This window comes from Phaethon lepturus, unplaced genomic scaffold (assembly GCF_000687285.1).
Source record: "Phaethon lepturus isolate BGI_N335 unplaced genomic scaffold, ASM68728v1 scaffold9822, whole genome shotgun sequence".
NCBI lineage: Eukaryota > Metazoa > Chordata > Aves > Phaethontiformes > Phaethontidae > Phaethon > Phaethon lepturus.
The window spans coordinates 42,245-57,700 of NW_010525522.1; the positions used below are offsets into that span (position 1 = coordinate 42,245).

At 44.0% G+C, this 15,456-nt stretch overlaps 1 protein-coding gene across 1 annotated transcript in view; it reads right to left on the reverse strand.

Annotated features, from left to right (window-relative positions):
• MAP4K5 (mitogen-activated protein kinase kinase kinase kinase 5) overlaps positions 1-15,456 on the reverse strand; it is a 67,790-nt gene that overhangs the window by 37,114 nt on the left and 15,220 nt on the right. Inside the window, exon 2 of the mRNA XM_010282780.1 lies at positions 8,589-8,646. Coding sequence (XP_010281082.1) covers positions 8,589-8,646 — 58 coding nt within the window. The remainder of the gene's footprint in view (positions 1-8,588; positions 8,647-15,456) is intronic.

Below are 15,456 nucleotides of genomic sequence, written 5' to 3' on the forward strand. Positions count from 1 at the left end.
CTTGCCCGAGACGCCCGCCTCCTGAGTTAGCAGAAGCAACTATTGCCTCTGCTGGGACCATTCCTCAAATGTTTTTGATTTCAACAACCGAAGTTCCCAAACAGGGAGAGAAAGCCCCGTGGGAGTGACAACTTTGCAGAAACCATTCAGTCCAGTATACAAACTCCACAGCTGCGCAATATCCACAGGTCATCAGCCCCTCTGCGTCGACTTCCATACACCCCCATGCTCATCAGTTCTCAGTCAATGACTCCAAACCAGTTTCCTGAACCTCGTGAGGGTTCAGTCTCTGCTGCCGGCTTTCCCAGTATGCAGGCTTTTGCTAAGATTGGAGTTCTGCTGCCAGTCTTTCCTCAATACCCCCTCATTAAGTTTGACTCCTGAGATATTTTCCAATCCCTGTTTAGACAGCTTGACACACAATATGACTGACAGGATGCAAGGCATTACTGTAGCATCCTACCCTGTAGCTCTGAAACATATAAAACTCCTGCCTTCTTCACCAGCCTGCAAACCTGCACTGATCTTTACCAGCCATTTTGAAAACTGAGAACAATCCTTTTAAAGTTTCACATCTTTAAGAAGGGGAATAATTTAAACTGCACTCAAGCATCCAAGCTGTTTTATCCATACCTCTTTTCTCAGGATTCAAGATACCTGCAGTCTGACAGAAAGAATTTCAATTCCCCAAACTTGAAGCTCAGAAACTTGATTGCAAGCACGAAACAGCTATTTGGAAACAATAATGTTTCCACCAGCAAATTTTCCTGCCAGGCATCTAGCTGCCAACTGCTAACCACGGATGGTACAGATTACCTCTCCACTGATATAAAACATTACTGACGGCGATGCGCTGCCACGGCAGCACGAGCTCTGCAGTGAGTAGTACACCAGTGTTCGGAGTGGCTGGTCTAACACCCAAAACAATTTCCCCATATACGTGCTCTTCTGTCCTGCTTGGATTCTATTTATGAGCAGCCATGTCAACATATAATCTATATTCCTGTTCCTTAACACTTTCAGCTCTTTTCCTCTCTTATCTACTTGCTCTTGTACATCTCAACCTTTGATCATCCCATCTTTACTCTCCCTTCTCACCACTACATTTCACTATTGCTATTTTTCTTGATGTATTTTGTCAGTGTGTCCTCTTAATTCACTGCTTCACAACCTGCCTTAACCCCAAGTGTCACACTCTGCATTGCCTTCCAACTAAAGTGTTGATCTTTCAGCTTCTTTCCTACTCATAATAACTCCCTCCCCCACCACAACCCCTTCTGCTGACCTTCTTCATCCAAGAAACTCTGTGTTTTAAGTGAGAGCTTACACTACATGGAAGCATGAGCTCACCCACTCTGGATACACATATTTCTGAAAGAAGAATAGCAGATTATAAATGCACTATAAGTATGCAAATTAAAATTAGACCAGATTTCAAGAAGGTACATACAATTAAAATGCTGGGCGCTCTATATTAGAAGACCACGCTGTCTCTGTGCTGCTGTGTGTATGCTCCAAAGGCAGGCGGAGCAGCGGTGCGAGTCTGCGGCAGTACCATGCGGCACACGGCACGGCACAAGCAGGCGATATCCAGCCTTTAATGGCTCCGGCACACTTGGAAACTCATGCGCTCAGCCCTGGATATCTCCTAGACAGATGCAGCGGCGGGGGAATGAGCTGCACACCCACCTCTCCCAAGCAAACGGTGTTCATGTCCCCTGGGGTTACGGTGATGCCAGCCTGACGGCACAGGAGGTGACAGCCAGCAAAGGAGCACGGGAATCTGAAGTGAGGGCTTCTGGTGGCACCTGACCAGCCGCTGCTCAATGCATAAAGCCCGTGTCTATTTAAACCGTCATCCACAAGGGACGCGATCTCAAGCCCAACCAGGTAACACATCACAACGCAGTGAAGGTGTAAACAGTACTGAGAAGTTATTCTCATACTTCTTCAACTGCAGGTGCTGTCAACAACAGTTCAACCCCTGCAGGCTTGGTTTAAATAAGCCTGGGGCTTGTTCTTCTCCATAGTTTATAGCCTCTCTAGAGAAATAAGGCTGCATTCCCGTAGTACCCTTCCTTCGGTCCCCAAAACAGCCAGGACTGACAGTGCACATCTTCTGTGCTGCCGTTGTGGTTCAGAGGGGACAGACCCCCATCGCAGCCTGGCTCAGCCCCACAGCTGTGTTGCTGTGTGGAATACGAACCTCCGCATCTGAACCGTGAGATACAAAACAAATGAACCAGACCTGGCTTTGAATGTACCGAGCACAGTACTACACACCTTTGGATGACTCTTTGCCTTCGTACAAAACCCCTTGAACGGTTCCACCTCCAGTTTAAGATCCAACCTGAAATAGGTAACTGGCTACTTCTGGCCTTTACAGGGGTCTCATATGGAAAATGCAAACATTGGACCAAATGAAAACCAGCAACGAGATTCTTCTGTAACCATGCAAAAGTACAGAGGACAACAGATTACCACCAGCCCTCTGAGTGTCAAACGTCTTGGGGGGCACAGGTTATTATTACAGTAGTATTTAAAATGGACATTAGTATATTTTAAAATATTTTGTTTATTACATTTTCCCAGGGAGAAAGTTCTGTGGCAGAAAACTACATGGGCAAACAGCTACCTCTTTGTATTGACTCCCCTCTTGATTCATCTGCTAAACCCATAGAAGGAAGTGGCTTTAGTGTTTCAGATGGTTTTGGCTTCTATGCTGCTGAGTACAGTTGGATTAGTTTCTGAAATAGAACTGGCTCCCAAATTATTTGAAGCATTTGTACTCAGTGAATGCTGGGAAATGTCATTAGCGTGCCATAATACTTTTGCCTAATGCTCTCCAAAGTCTATGCCAAAAAAAAAGTGAAAAACACTGACTATTTTGATTTTAGCAGCACAGCTTAAGTAACTGTGGTAGCAGATCTAGTGTACTGCCCAAAAATTCAAATAAATTAATGACAGTAACCTTCTAAGCAGAGTGTTTATTTCCTTTGTGTGGCAAACAGACAAAGAAAGGTAATAGCAGATGAAATAAAATATGTATTCATGTTGGGGTCTTGGCTGCAAGTTGGAGTCTCTTTGCCTACCAACTCACTCACTACCTGCAGTAGATGAGGGAGTAACAAAAAAACCCACAATTCACCCCTGCCTGCCATTTCAGCAGTTTTGCTAGGTCTCCCAAAATATTATTGTGTGCAGTTTCTTGCAGCTTTATTTCAATGCATTCCTCACCTCCTCTGGGGCACTCTTTGCCTCAGAGTCTTTTGTCTTCTGCTCCCAATTCCCCGTCTATGTATTAATCAAGTGTTGAGTTTGGAGATCTTATTTTTCCATCTGCTAATTAATTCTCATCTATGAGCCACCTCCTCCTCCTCATCTCCAGAAGATGGTGTCTATAAATCACAAGCCTACTTCTCTGGTGACTAACTTACAGAATTTATTACCAGTCTTTTCCTAGGTGTGCCCTATGGTCTGACAGGAGCTCGTGCTGGTGCTTGGAGGGGCTGCCCTCCCTGGGGACCACCACAGCCAGCTGCAACAGCTTCTGACCCTGGCCCGGCCCAGGAATTGATAGGGCTCTGCAAGTACAGTCCTACAAAGCTATTCAACATCCTTAAAATTAGTCAGAACATTGAAATGTGGGGGAGTGTTTCTTTTTTAATCTGGAATATTTTTGAAGTGCCATATCTTCCTGCAAAGACAGTAAGCTTCTGCATAGTCCAGCCACCCTGCAGAGGCAGTAGGCATCCCAGAGAAATAAAAATAAGTAAATAAGTAAATAAATATTGTGAACCCTCTTAAAAACAAAACAAAACCCCAACAAGATCGCTGCCAAGAGGCTGTGGGTGTACATGCTATGGATGGAGATCAGGCTGGCAATGTTTAAAAGAAAATGTATTAAAAAAACCCCACCAAAACCAACAAACTAGAGAAATCACTTCCCTGTGGCAACTCAGGCCAACAACATAATGACAGATGTAAGACATGGTCATCAGCGCTATTTAAAATGGGGTTCTCAACAGTGGTGACTTTGGGCTGGAGTCTTGCACTTTCACTGTAGTGCTTAAGCAGCGCCAAGCAAAGGCAGGGGCTGCTCAGCCTCCGGAGGTTCCTGCTCTTCCCTCAGCTCTAACGGCAGAGCATTCAGCCTCTGCTTCAGTTCAAATTCAAAGCAGTTCTTCAAATTCACAATAAAAACAGACCCACTTCATTTGGATCAGGTGCAGCAACATGAACGCCCGAGGAAGCCCCTCACTACATTAACAATAGATTAATACCATCCTTTTTCTGTCATTAAAGCATTGCTCTGCCCCATCGGTGGTTCGCTCTCGCCGGCACCACCGTCCCCAACACTGGCCATATGGTCTCACATGTGCCAGGTAGGGGCTGAGGGATCCCCGCCAGGGTTTCCACCACATTTAACATTGCCTAATTAGTCTTATCGCTGTAATCCACGTACATAAAACCAGCGTGGTTTTCTAAGGAAAGGTTCGTAGTCACAGTCACCCAGAGGCAGTGGTTTTAGCTTGTCCCCTGGGCCTCCCCATGCTTCTTCTCCCTTCAAAAACATCTCTTTGGCTGCACGGTGAAATGGATCACAGAACCAACCAGAATTAAAAATTAACCTTTGCACTGAGTCAGGTATGGGGCCCTTCAGTCCTGCATACCGTCTCCAACACAGGATGCCAAGGAAGTATTTAAGAACAGACCACACAGGGATGTTTCCCCCAAACACTCTCCCCACCTCCAGAGATTTATGGCTCAGAAAAACCTCTCAGTCATAGATGGGATCTTTGTATTTAATAATTTTTCATGTATTTTTCTCTCACATAAATTTGTACAATTGCTTTCTGCGCTTATATAAACACAACTTAAATACGACAAGGAGTTTCACAGATCTTGCAGAGAAAACCACATTTCCTTGTTGCTCAGAGCCTGCCTTCCACTCCCTGTGCCCGCTGCCAGCTCAGTCCCCTCATCTGCTTTCACCTAAACACACACCCTGGGTACAAGGGACGCCACAGCATGGGGACGGGATGAAGCATGCAGGGCCAAGAGAACTATCCTGCCCGTTGCTACGTACTGCCTTTCAGTTCACAAAAGCAATCCTCAAACAAGAGGAAAACCCACGCTGTGCGCCGCATCGAATAATCACCGGGCAATCGGCAGTTCTGCTCCAAAGAGGTTACCACCTAAAGAAATCAAAGAGCTGAGGGTTGAAAGGACCGCTGAAGGAGTCAAAATAGCTTGTAGAGGTCACACTGGTGGGAGTTAAGGCCATGCCCAAGGTTTTGCCCACTGACCACCACTCTCTATGTCATATGATCATTAATTCTGGTGTGAGTAGGCAGGTTCAGAAACTCAAGACATTTATGTAATACCGACTGAGCCGCAGCCACTGATATCTGAACTGTGTTGTGTGCATGAACCTGGCGTTGCAGAAGATCTTGCTGACTTTAGAAGAGGGGAGCTGCAACGGAAGCAATGGTACTACCAGCATGGCCTGGCTGCTCTTTGCTTTTTACCCGCATTGGTATACTTCAATGGAAACTCTAAGAAAGAAGGAAAAGAAAAACTAAAGAATCAAGGTGAGCCTTTCTTTTCATTATCCACTGGAATTTTTCACATTTTTCCAACTGAAAAAAAAAGTTCAGATTTCAAGAACTTTTAACTGTTAAAAAAAAAAAAAATCACTTGGAAATGAACAGCTAGGCTCATGGGAAATCTTACATCAAGCAATCCAAAGGATTACATACTTTTCTTGGACATGGGAAACCCCAAATTAATTTTTCCATGATCACTTTACAAAAGAGACTAGCCATCACCCTGAACACCAGGCAACAGAGTCACTCTCACGTGCTGTCTAAATCAATTCACGTTTAATTTATACTAAAAGCAGAAAGTATATGAAAAGTTTCAGCAGAAATCCTTAAAATCACCTTGGAATACCTTACAGATCAGTAGGAAAAGCAGCATCCCATGAGGAGGGAGACACAACTGCTGGTCTTCATTGTAAATAAGACAAAGATGGGTCTGAACTCCTCTTCCTCTATATTCTCTAACCACATGCTAGATGGGGACTCCCACAGCCTTCCTCTCCCACTTCATAACTGGCACTTCAGTCTCCCTGATAACGTAGCTCGAGAGGAAGAAAACAAGAGGTGGGGTGAAGCCACCAAATCATTCCATTTCAGAAATGTTCCCAATATTTTCCTCCCACGCTCCATTTTTCTTTTGGTAAAAACTGTTTTAGTGAATTAACCCAAATTCATGCATAGTTGCTTGACCATTTCAAAATGGCTGAAATAGTGAAAAATTTTAAGAGATTCCAGGGAAGATTGCTATCTTTAACAAACATTAAGGAATTTTTAGAAGACTAAAAAGCCCAACTGTAAAGACATTATCACTTTTCCCTCAAAGTTTTCATCTGGGATTTCACAACCAAGAAATATGGGGTGAGGCACACAGCACTAAGCATTGATTCTGCTGCCAAAGTTTTGAAAATTATTATTGAAGGGTAACAGACATGTCAGAAAAATTTAGCTGGCCTAGAAGTCAGAGGGATAAAACCAAATTTTTATGAAAAATGAACATACTTACTGCTATTTAAAAGCAGTTTTCTTTGAATCTTTATTCATATGGTTAAGTTAAAATTTTCAAACATTTGGTTTCTAAGACTGACTCCGCGATCACTATATATACACCACTGCATAGAGTCCTCAATGGGAGACGAGCTGGTCTTGGGTAAGGACTGTGGAATTTGAAAAGTTCTGCTAGCCCAGATTTAATAGAAATCTGGAAGAACTACAAAATACAACAGCAGGATGGGCAGAGCCATCTCTCAAGGCTCAGTTCCTGAGGGATGCATGTTTGGAGAGACTGGGAGAAGAAAGAAGAAGAAGAAAGGTTCCACTTACCAAAGACCTACAGACATTAGCAAATCCTTTGTGTTTAACAACCCACGATGCTTCCCAACCCGAGTGACTGAAAAGAACCAAGCAACGACAAGCAAATGAGACAACATATTTTCCTAAGCAAGAAAGAGGAAGATAGCACAGCCACTGCACTTGCTAGCAATGTACTGACACTGTGAGCTCCCCACCAAAACTACAGACTTTTAACACACAGTCATGAATAGATGCTGGTGTTCGGGGACCGGAGATGTTTCAGTGCCAGTCGTCAAAACCTCGAATCACAGAAGGGGACCTCCAGAGGTCTCTGGTCCAATCTTCTGCTCCAAGCAGGGCTAACCCCAGTAGTCAGGTCACGTTGCTCAAGGCCTTGCCCAGTCAATTTCAGAAAATCTTCAAGGATGGAGATCCTGCCACCTCCCTGGGCCCTGCCCCAGAGCACATACACTCTCCTCATGAAGAATTTTCCCCACGTCCAGCTGGACTCTCCCTTGGTGCAGCTTGCGCCGGCTGCATCACCCTTTCTCTGGGCACTCCTGACAAAAGTCTGGCTCCAGCTCTTCTGCCAGTCTGACACGGAGAATGGTGGTTAGATCCCTCTTCAGCCTTCTTGTCTCCAGACTAAAAAACACTCAGTTCTGCCAGCCTCTCCAAAGTCATGTGTCTTTCCAGATTTTCCTCCACTTTTCCTGCCTAAAGAGTCTGTGTGTATTCCCTGCAGCACTCCAGTCATGGAAGCTATCTCATTGCGCCTTCACAAATCCTGCTACTTTCTTAATTGTCCCTTAGTTGCTTCGTAGGCTACCGGTGTCAGTCCATGAGCACCGGGCAAGCACACATTCACAGGAGGAACCTCCCTCAGCCCCTGTCCCAGACAGCCAGGGCACTGAACACAGCACAGCAGTTCAGGCAAACCACAACCACAGAGAGACTAACATGCCAAAGGGACACTGAAGAGAACTATGTTAAGGAGGGATTTGAAAGGTATGCCAGAGACCAAGTAATGAGAGATTAGTTCTCTGAACAAATACAAGATCCTCAGGTGGGACTGAGTTATGACTGAGGAGATAAAAAGCTCCTCTCCTCATTTCCACTCAGGACACAATTTCTGATTTCAAGTCTCTATGCTGGACTCAGACTAGGCTTCAGCTCAGCAAATATCTTGGGCAGCAAGGGAGCTTCTCCTGTGTCTCCTGCTTCTAGGAGGAGTGGCAGAAAATGCATGGGGAAATGATAGTATGAGCCATCCTCCTTCCTCAGCACAGGTTAGAAAAAAGACGACACATTAAAAAGCACAGGACTCTCTTTTTCCCAGTGCACCTTTGGTGGGCATTAGCATCATTGCCTGGTCTCCTCCCCCTTTCAACTCACACAGTCTACCAGCTCCCTACTGTCTCAGAGCTCACAATTTACCATCTGTCCTTAATCTTCTCTTTGTACTAACAACAATTCATAAGGCAGATAAGAACAAACGAGGAAACAGTGAGCAGGATGTAGCCAAAAGTAATGGTGCATCCTACAGTGCTTCCTGTCATCTAACCACTGAAACTACAAAAAAAACAAAACACCCCAACACTACTTTTGTCTGGAGCTTCACAGTCATGTGAAAATAAACATATGAAAAAAAAAGAAAACGCAATTCAAAAATACAGAAAAGAGTGTAAAACTTACCAGGCTCTAACTTGATTATTTTTACAGCAGCCAGTTCTCCAGTATGAAGATTTCTAGCCTGAAATAAAAGAGGTAAGACATATTTAATTATACTGCAAAGACATCTCACACGGTCTTACAACCCATGAAACGATATGCTATGATGTCATGTGTTACAAATATGGCATGATGCAATTAGCCAAGAGCAACCTGGGTGAAGATTATCTGGTTTTGGTATTAGCACAGCATCAGTCCCGTTGCAGTTGTGAAGAATTACTAGCAGCTCCTTTCGAGGCTTTAGAAAACCCCAGCTATCTGCCAGCAAATGCCTCTCAAACACCATTTTTAAGGGTTGTTGAAACTGCGAAGTTGCTGCCATCCGTGCTCACTGGGGCGGTACAAAAGCACGACGGTGCTGCGACGCGGACTGTCAGAGCACGGAGCACGCAGCGCTCAACCATCCGTCTCGCGGTGCTAAACTCGGCGTGCTCTGAAAGTGGAACTGGTAGGTGGAGGGGCAGGGAGAAGCGCTGCAGATGTAGCACGGATGAGTCACAGCTCCCTGCAAACAACTTAGCTCTGAAAAAAACTCCTTCCAGCAGACCCTGACAGAGGTGAGTCATCCCCACGACACTCAAGAAGAAGGGGTAGGGAGTTCCAGTTAAGCCTTTACAGAACTGTCCTCTCCAGGTACCATCTAAACTTCAAAGTGAGAATTCAGTGCTGGAGGAAAATGTTACAGGAACCTCAGATATAGAAAGTTTTAAAAGGGAGTTTCATTAACACTTTTAACTCTAGTAAAATGAACTCTAACTCAGTCAGGCAGCATCACCACAGCTAAACTATATTATTTTTGACACGCACCTGATCCAGTTAGGCACTGTGGCATCCCCCTTCTGCTGATCACCTGAAAGTCAGAGGAGCCTAAATGCAACTCTTTCATTCTCACCCTAACAAACATGCAGAGTCTTCTGAACACATGAAATCTGGTTAAGAAGTGAGTTATAGAAAATTGAGGGAAAACTGGGTTCCGTGAAATCAATTACTTGCAGTTACTTAAGATGAGGATGCAAAGCAAATTTGCCTCAGTAGATGAAACTGAAAGAAGCCGCTACAGAACAAAACACTCTTTCTCTTGCATATGGACAAGAAGAAGACTTAATTTAACAACAGGTAAAGCGAGAACTTGAAAGATGAACCCATCAGTTTTGTCAACACTTAGTCAAGCTTCCAAATCAGGAAGGGCTTTCCAGCTGGGGGGGAGAGGAACCAACCAACAATAATTGGCCTTTCAAAGTCCTGTAAATCACAGGACCAAATCACTGAACACAGAAACAGATAGTTATTTGCTAACCACAAAGGAAATCTTTACCACTTTTTGAAGTACCTTCCTACCAGAGGTGTTTTTAGATGACAGCACAATCATTGGTATCCTTCAACATCCAGAACAAGCATTCATCCAAGCATGGACAAAGGATTAGGACCTCTCCAGTACTGTTACACCTAACACCACCATTATGAAACACAGATGTTCCTGTAAGAGACCAAGCACACACTCTATCTTGGTGAAGCCAGGGAATCTCCACTATCCACAAGTGGCTAAGCTGTTCAGATGAAGGAGATTGCATGTTTCCAGATGATCAGTATAATCTCTGAAGTTCAAAAAAGATCATATTCCTTACAGATATTCCTTGTTCGTATAAGCAATAACTGACACTGCTACTGTTATGCTGAAGCCTGAAGGAATGGATGTAGTCTGCCAAAGGTCTATGGTGCCCAGATTGCTTGGCAGGGACTTGAAGGATCAGACCAGAGGAGATCACTACAATTACTGGCTCTCAGCTCTCGCACACAATAGGCCATAGAGCTTCACCAAATTGTGTCCTGCTGCTATCCAATATTACCATTAAGTTTTTGTATATAATCTGTAGCCTGGACACAGACTATTTCAGGTTTCAACCATCAAACTTTGTCTTCTGGAACGGAAAGCTTTCCACCAGGTTGATATTTATGAACTAAACACATCAAGTTTTCTGAGCCACACGCCCTAAGACTGGTTTTCTGGTCCTATAGTTTAATCTTCCAACCGAACACATTCTCAAATTGATTTCACCAGGACCACACATGCTACTTCTATCACACCAGCACCAAAGGCAAAAATGCTGAGTATTACCCCATCCTTAATATCCTTGTCTGGATGCTTACAAATACAGAAACTGTGTTAGATCTTAAGTCTAGACAGTCTTATTGCAACAATGCAGCAAATTACCCAAACTGCTTCCCAAAAGACGTCACCTGCCCGCAAATGTGACTGATGGCTTTTGTTCCTTTGTCTTGGACTGCACCAGCTTTACATGGGTACACACATCTCTCTGCTGTCACTCTTGTTTTTTAAACTTGTCTCTTCCATACCTTTCTGTCAGCTCAAGACTTGATCAATAATGAATTACTGTTATCTTGCACATCATTAAAAATGTAAGAAGGCGAGGGCTAAAAACTGGTTCTCCATGGTACACACCTAGATATGAAAACTGTCAAATAAGGTTTCCTCAAATCATTTTGAGACACATTAGTTAAAGAAATTCTCAACTCAGTCATGGGTGACTACAGTTTGCATCGTTCTACTTTTTCAAAAAGGGTTGTGTAGTATCAAGGAAGTCACAGACAGGAATGTACTATATCAACATTGCTGGCTTTGTGAATCAAACATGAAATTTTACTACAAACGATATTTGACAAAAATGTAAGCTCTCCATAACTTCCCTGATGTGAAGAATTAGTTAATGATCAATTTGTCTTATTGATACACTTCTGCACTGGAGGCGTGGGAATTGAAGTAAAGCTAAGAAATTATAGTTCTCCTATTCATCTTATTTACAATTTTTAAAGCCCAACAGCAATACATCTGCCTCCTTCCCATCCCCCAAAATTTCTTCAGTATTTCAAGCCTTAATTCAAGCTGAAACCAACCAAAGGCCAGGGGAGCTGTTCTCCCCTGCACACCAAGTAATCCAGACCTGCCTAAGCATAGCTGCTGAACTGCTGTTCAGTATTTCATGAGCTATTATTGACACAGCAAGTTATCATTTATATGCATTTATCACATGAAGATGACATATACATTATGAACTTCGATGATCTCTTCTGAGTCCTACTATGTCTAATATTTCAGTCTAATGGAAGATAAAACCTGTTAGATTTCTTATTTTCTTTAATTCTGCTGGCTTTGATTCCTTCAATATGTAAGGAAGTCTCCTAAGAACTCATCTTGACACTAAAGGCAGAAAGACTGAAGCTCAGCATTTGCACAGCTCCCTCCTGCACTGGAGCCCACATCCCCATCAGCAACATGGTCCGGCTCCCAAGTGACAGAAGTGAAGCCCAACTTCCCGACAGATCAGGGGACTTGCTGCAAGTTTCCCCAAGAGGAAGACAGAGCTTTCGCTATCTGTTAGTATTGATCTTAACTTTATTTAAGAAGACTCAAAACTGAAAATTATGTTCCACGTTACGCAGAATGAAAACTGGAACTACAGGATTTTGGCAGAAGGATTGTAAAGCTCCACCAGAAAACTTGACCTACACAAGAATGGGACCAGAACAAGGTTGTATTTGAATGAGGTGAGCCACACAGTCAAAATTATTTTGCTCAATGTCGTATACAGAGCATATTTACTGAGAAAGAAAAGCTAGGTAATAGTCTTGGTCACCTCTTCTTCAGCTGTCCTACAGCCCGCTACAGGATCAGTGACAGCATCCCACTGAACACAGCTCTTCCAGAATATTTTAGCAGCTAAATATTAATACTACAGAACATCACACAGAGTCTGTGTTCAAAATAAAACAAGACACAAGTACTCTTCTTTTTCTGACTATCCCATTGCATAGTGGTAGCAACCTAGGAGATGACATGTCACTAGTCTAATGTGACAGCACAATAATCATTACACTTTTCCCCCCCAGCATATGTCAGCACCAGCCAACGCTACCCAGACTCCCTCAGGCATACACACAGCTGTACCAGAGCAGATTAAAGGTTCCTTTAAACCCATGGTCCTGTCTCAAACAGCGGATGCTTTAGAAAGTGGTTAAGAGCTGAGCAAGCAAGTGGCGACACTTTCCTGATGCACCCTTAATAGAGATCTCCATGGTGCCTTCTGCAACATGGACTAGCTGCAGACAGAGCCTGCATCGGGCTGTTCATCCTGGAGCAACACACGTTCTTCCAACCTAGGCACAACGTCAATGCTGTGACCCAATGCCACACTCAAAAATGAGAGCTGCACTATTAGTAAGGCTGGAGTTTTGGGGAGTTGGGAGTTTCACAATATTACACACAAAAAATCATTGGGTTTTCCCACCAAGACTTAACTTTCTTCTCAGAACTGCATCAAAAAGCTGTTGTGGGACAGTGGAACCCACCGTGACACCCGTGGTGATCCCGGTGTGCTTCCCACCACACACGCAAACAATGCACCTAAGAAGACACATTTTGGGTAGGACACTTTCTGTAGCTAATGACCAGAAATAACACAGAAAACTGGTTTCAGAACCAGTTATGCGCGCTGCAGTTTTGTTTAATTTATTTTTAAGAGTGCAAGCGAAACAGTTCCACCTCAGGGGGCCCACAGTACTAAGCTGTGTGAGATGGTAAAAAATTGGAGGATCATTTCACTTGGACATCTGAATACAAGTTTATGTGCTCAGTCTCCTTGTCCAACCGCTTTCTCCTTCAACACTGAGGAAGGGAAGGGCAAGATTCAGACAGCAATATCACTCTCTCAGCCTCCAAATTAGCATTTTCAATTCCCATGGTGAAATTCCCTCCTCACCCCAGTGTCGCCGTCTGATCTCCAGCCTTGGATCAACAGCCCAATTCACCAGAAGAGCCGTTTGTTCAACCATGTCTTCATTTAATCTAATCATAATTGCAGCTCCTGTGGCAACCCTCCCATGTATCTCCACCTTATTCATTCCTTGCCAAGGTTCACTCATCAGTGACCACAACATTTTGCTGTCTCAAACGCTGCCTGCTTCTCCTCAGTTACTGCATATAGTTTCTAAAGGTACCCTTATCTCCTGCCCAGCAACTGAACTAGAAGTTTCTCATCTGCTTTCTAGTTTCTGACCTCTTGCACTTTGTAACTCTGAAACTGCTCTATGTGGTTTTGAAATTCCCGTTACACTGCATTGTTCTTTCCATCTCTCACAGTATCATCAGACCAACCCTCGAATTCACCTACCTATGTCTCTGAATTCACATCTACCACTGCCTAAAGCTCTCAGCCAACCAAGGCAACCCAAAGAAATGTCTCTCACCTAGGCTGCCCTAAATCCACAAAAAAGGATTCCTTTCTTACACACAGGAAGCACAGCAGGTATTTCAGTTGTGATTAAAAAAAAAAGAGAATCCAAAATATTACAGGCATTAGGTGAATAAAAAAAGTTACCTGGTGCAGGGTACCTGAATAAACCAAGACTACTGCATGTATGTACCAGAAGGCAGGGGCACAGAGACCTTGAAACAGCGACGAGATCTTGAAGATGCCACCACAACCAGCCCACTTGTGGAGTAAAACTTCATCGAGCAATTGCCACAGCTTGGCACAACCACCAGACCCTTCAGCTGTGAGCTTTTCTACATGACGATTGGAGCTTCACTTTGTGGTGTAGTATCCCTCTCCCGTATGATACAAACGCTCCCATGAACATGTCACATCTTGTATGCAGCCCTGCTTCAATTTTTTATCCTACGCTTAAACTGGTCACACATAGAGATGAGACATTTCTGCAAAGGACTTATTTCTCAAGATGAGGCCCCTGATCCCTCACTGCTGTTCCCAGCACACAAGAAGAAACCCTCAAGACCAACTCCAGGGTCTGGAGGTCTCCTGCTACGCTGCAGCCTCAACAGAGATCTGCCACAAAGGACAGCAAGTCCTCATGGGGCCTCTGTAACTTTAACAACAATAAGTTTGGGGGTTTTCATCATTTGCTTGGGGTTTTTTGTGAACACACAAACAAACATCCATAAAAGTCAGTACCCAAGAGGCAATATTAAGAAATCCAACAGGAACTGCCAGACTGGATTAGGTTTCTGCTCTGACCAGTTTACTATTTGTCCCTCAAGTGAGTGGCAAGTGATGTGTTAGAGAAGAATTTGATCTTGGTGGATGGTGACCTACGGGTCTGTAACAGAATTTGAATTATGTCCTAATGCAGAAGTTCAAATAAGTGTTCCTAGTGTTGATCATAATTAACTATACAGTTTTGCTTACTCTTATGAAATCAGTCTGTCAGGTTTTAAAAATGCTTTGTAAATAGAGCTGGAAAACTATCAAGCAGCTAAAGAAAATAACAGCAACACTGGACATACTCTTAATGAATGGAAAGGAGAGGCTTGTACTTCTGAAATACCATCTCTTTACCAGCTGAGTTTAACACCCAGACCATAGAGCTGGGGATTCACAAAAAGTCACTATGTAGCCAGAAAGCTTCTCAGAAAACCCAGCTTAAAAGGAACAGGAGTTAATCCCCATTGTGTGAGCCTAGAGCTGTTGTCCTTCACAAGAGAAGGATACCCCAACTTTTTGCAGTCCTGTACATTAGGAAAGCACTTCTGTAAAAGAAACCACACTTTCTGAAAGCTCTGAGAAAAAATTTCCCTGAAAATTTGCAGGTAAAGCTTAACCCAAGCAGAGAGGCCAGTTCTGAGAGCTCACTGCTGAACACGACCTCCTGAAACGCTCACCTGACCAGCACCCTGCTCGGAGCAGGAGAGCAAGAGGCTGCCATTTGTCCAGCGCAGATCCAGACCTCGGTGTCAGGACGGTGCGCAAGCTGGAGAACCGCCTGTACAGGCCACAGAGCGGCTGGGGGGGGCCGCCGC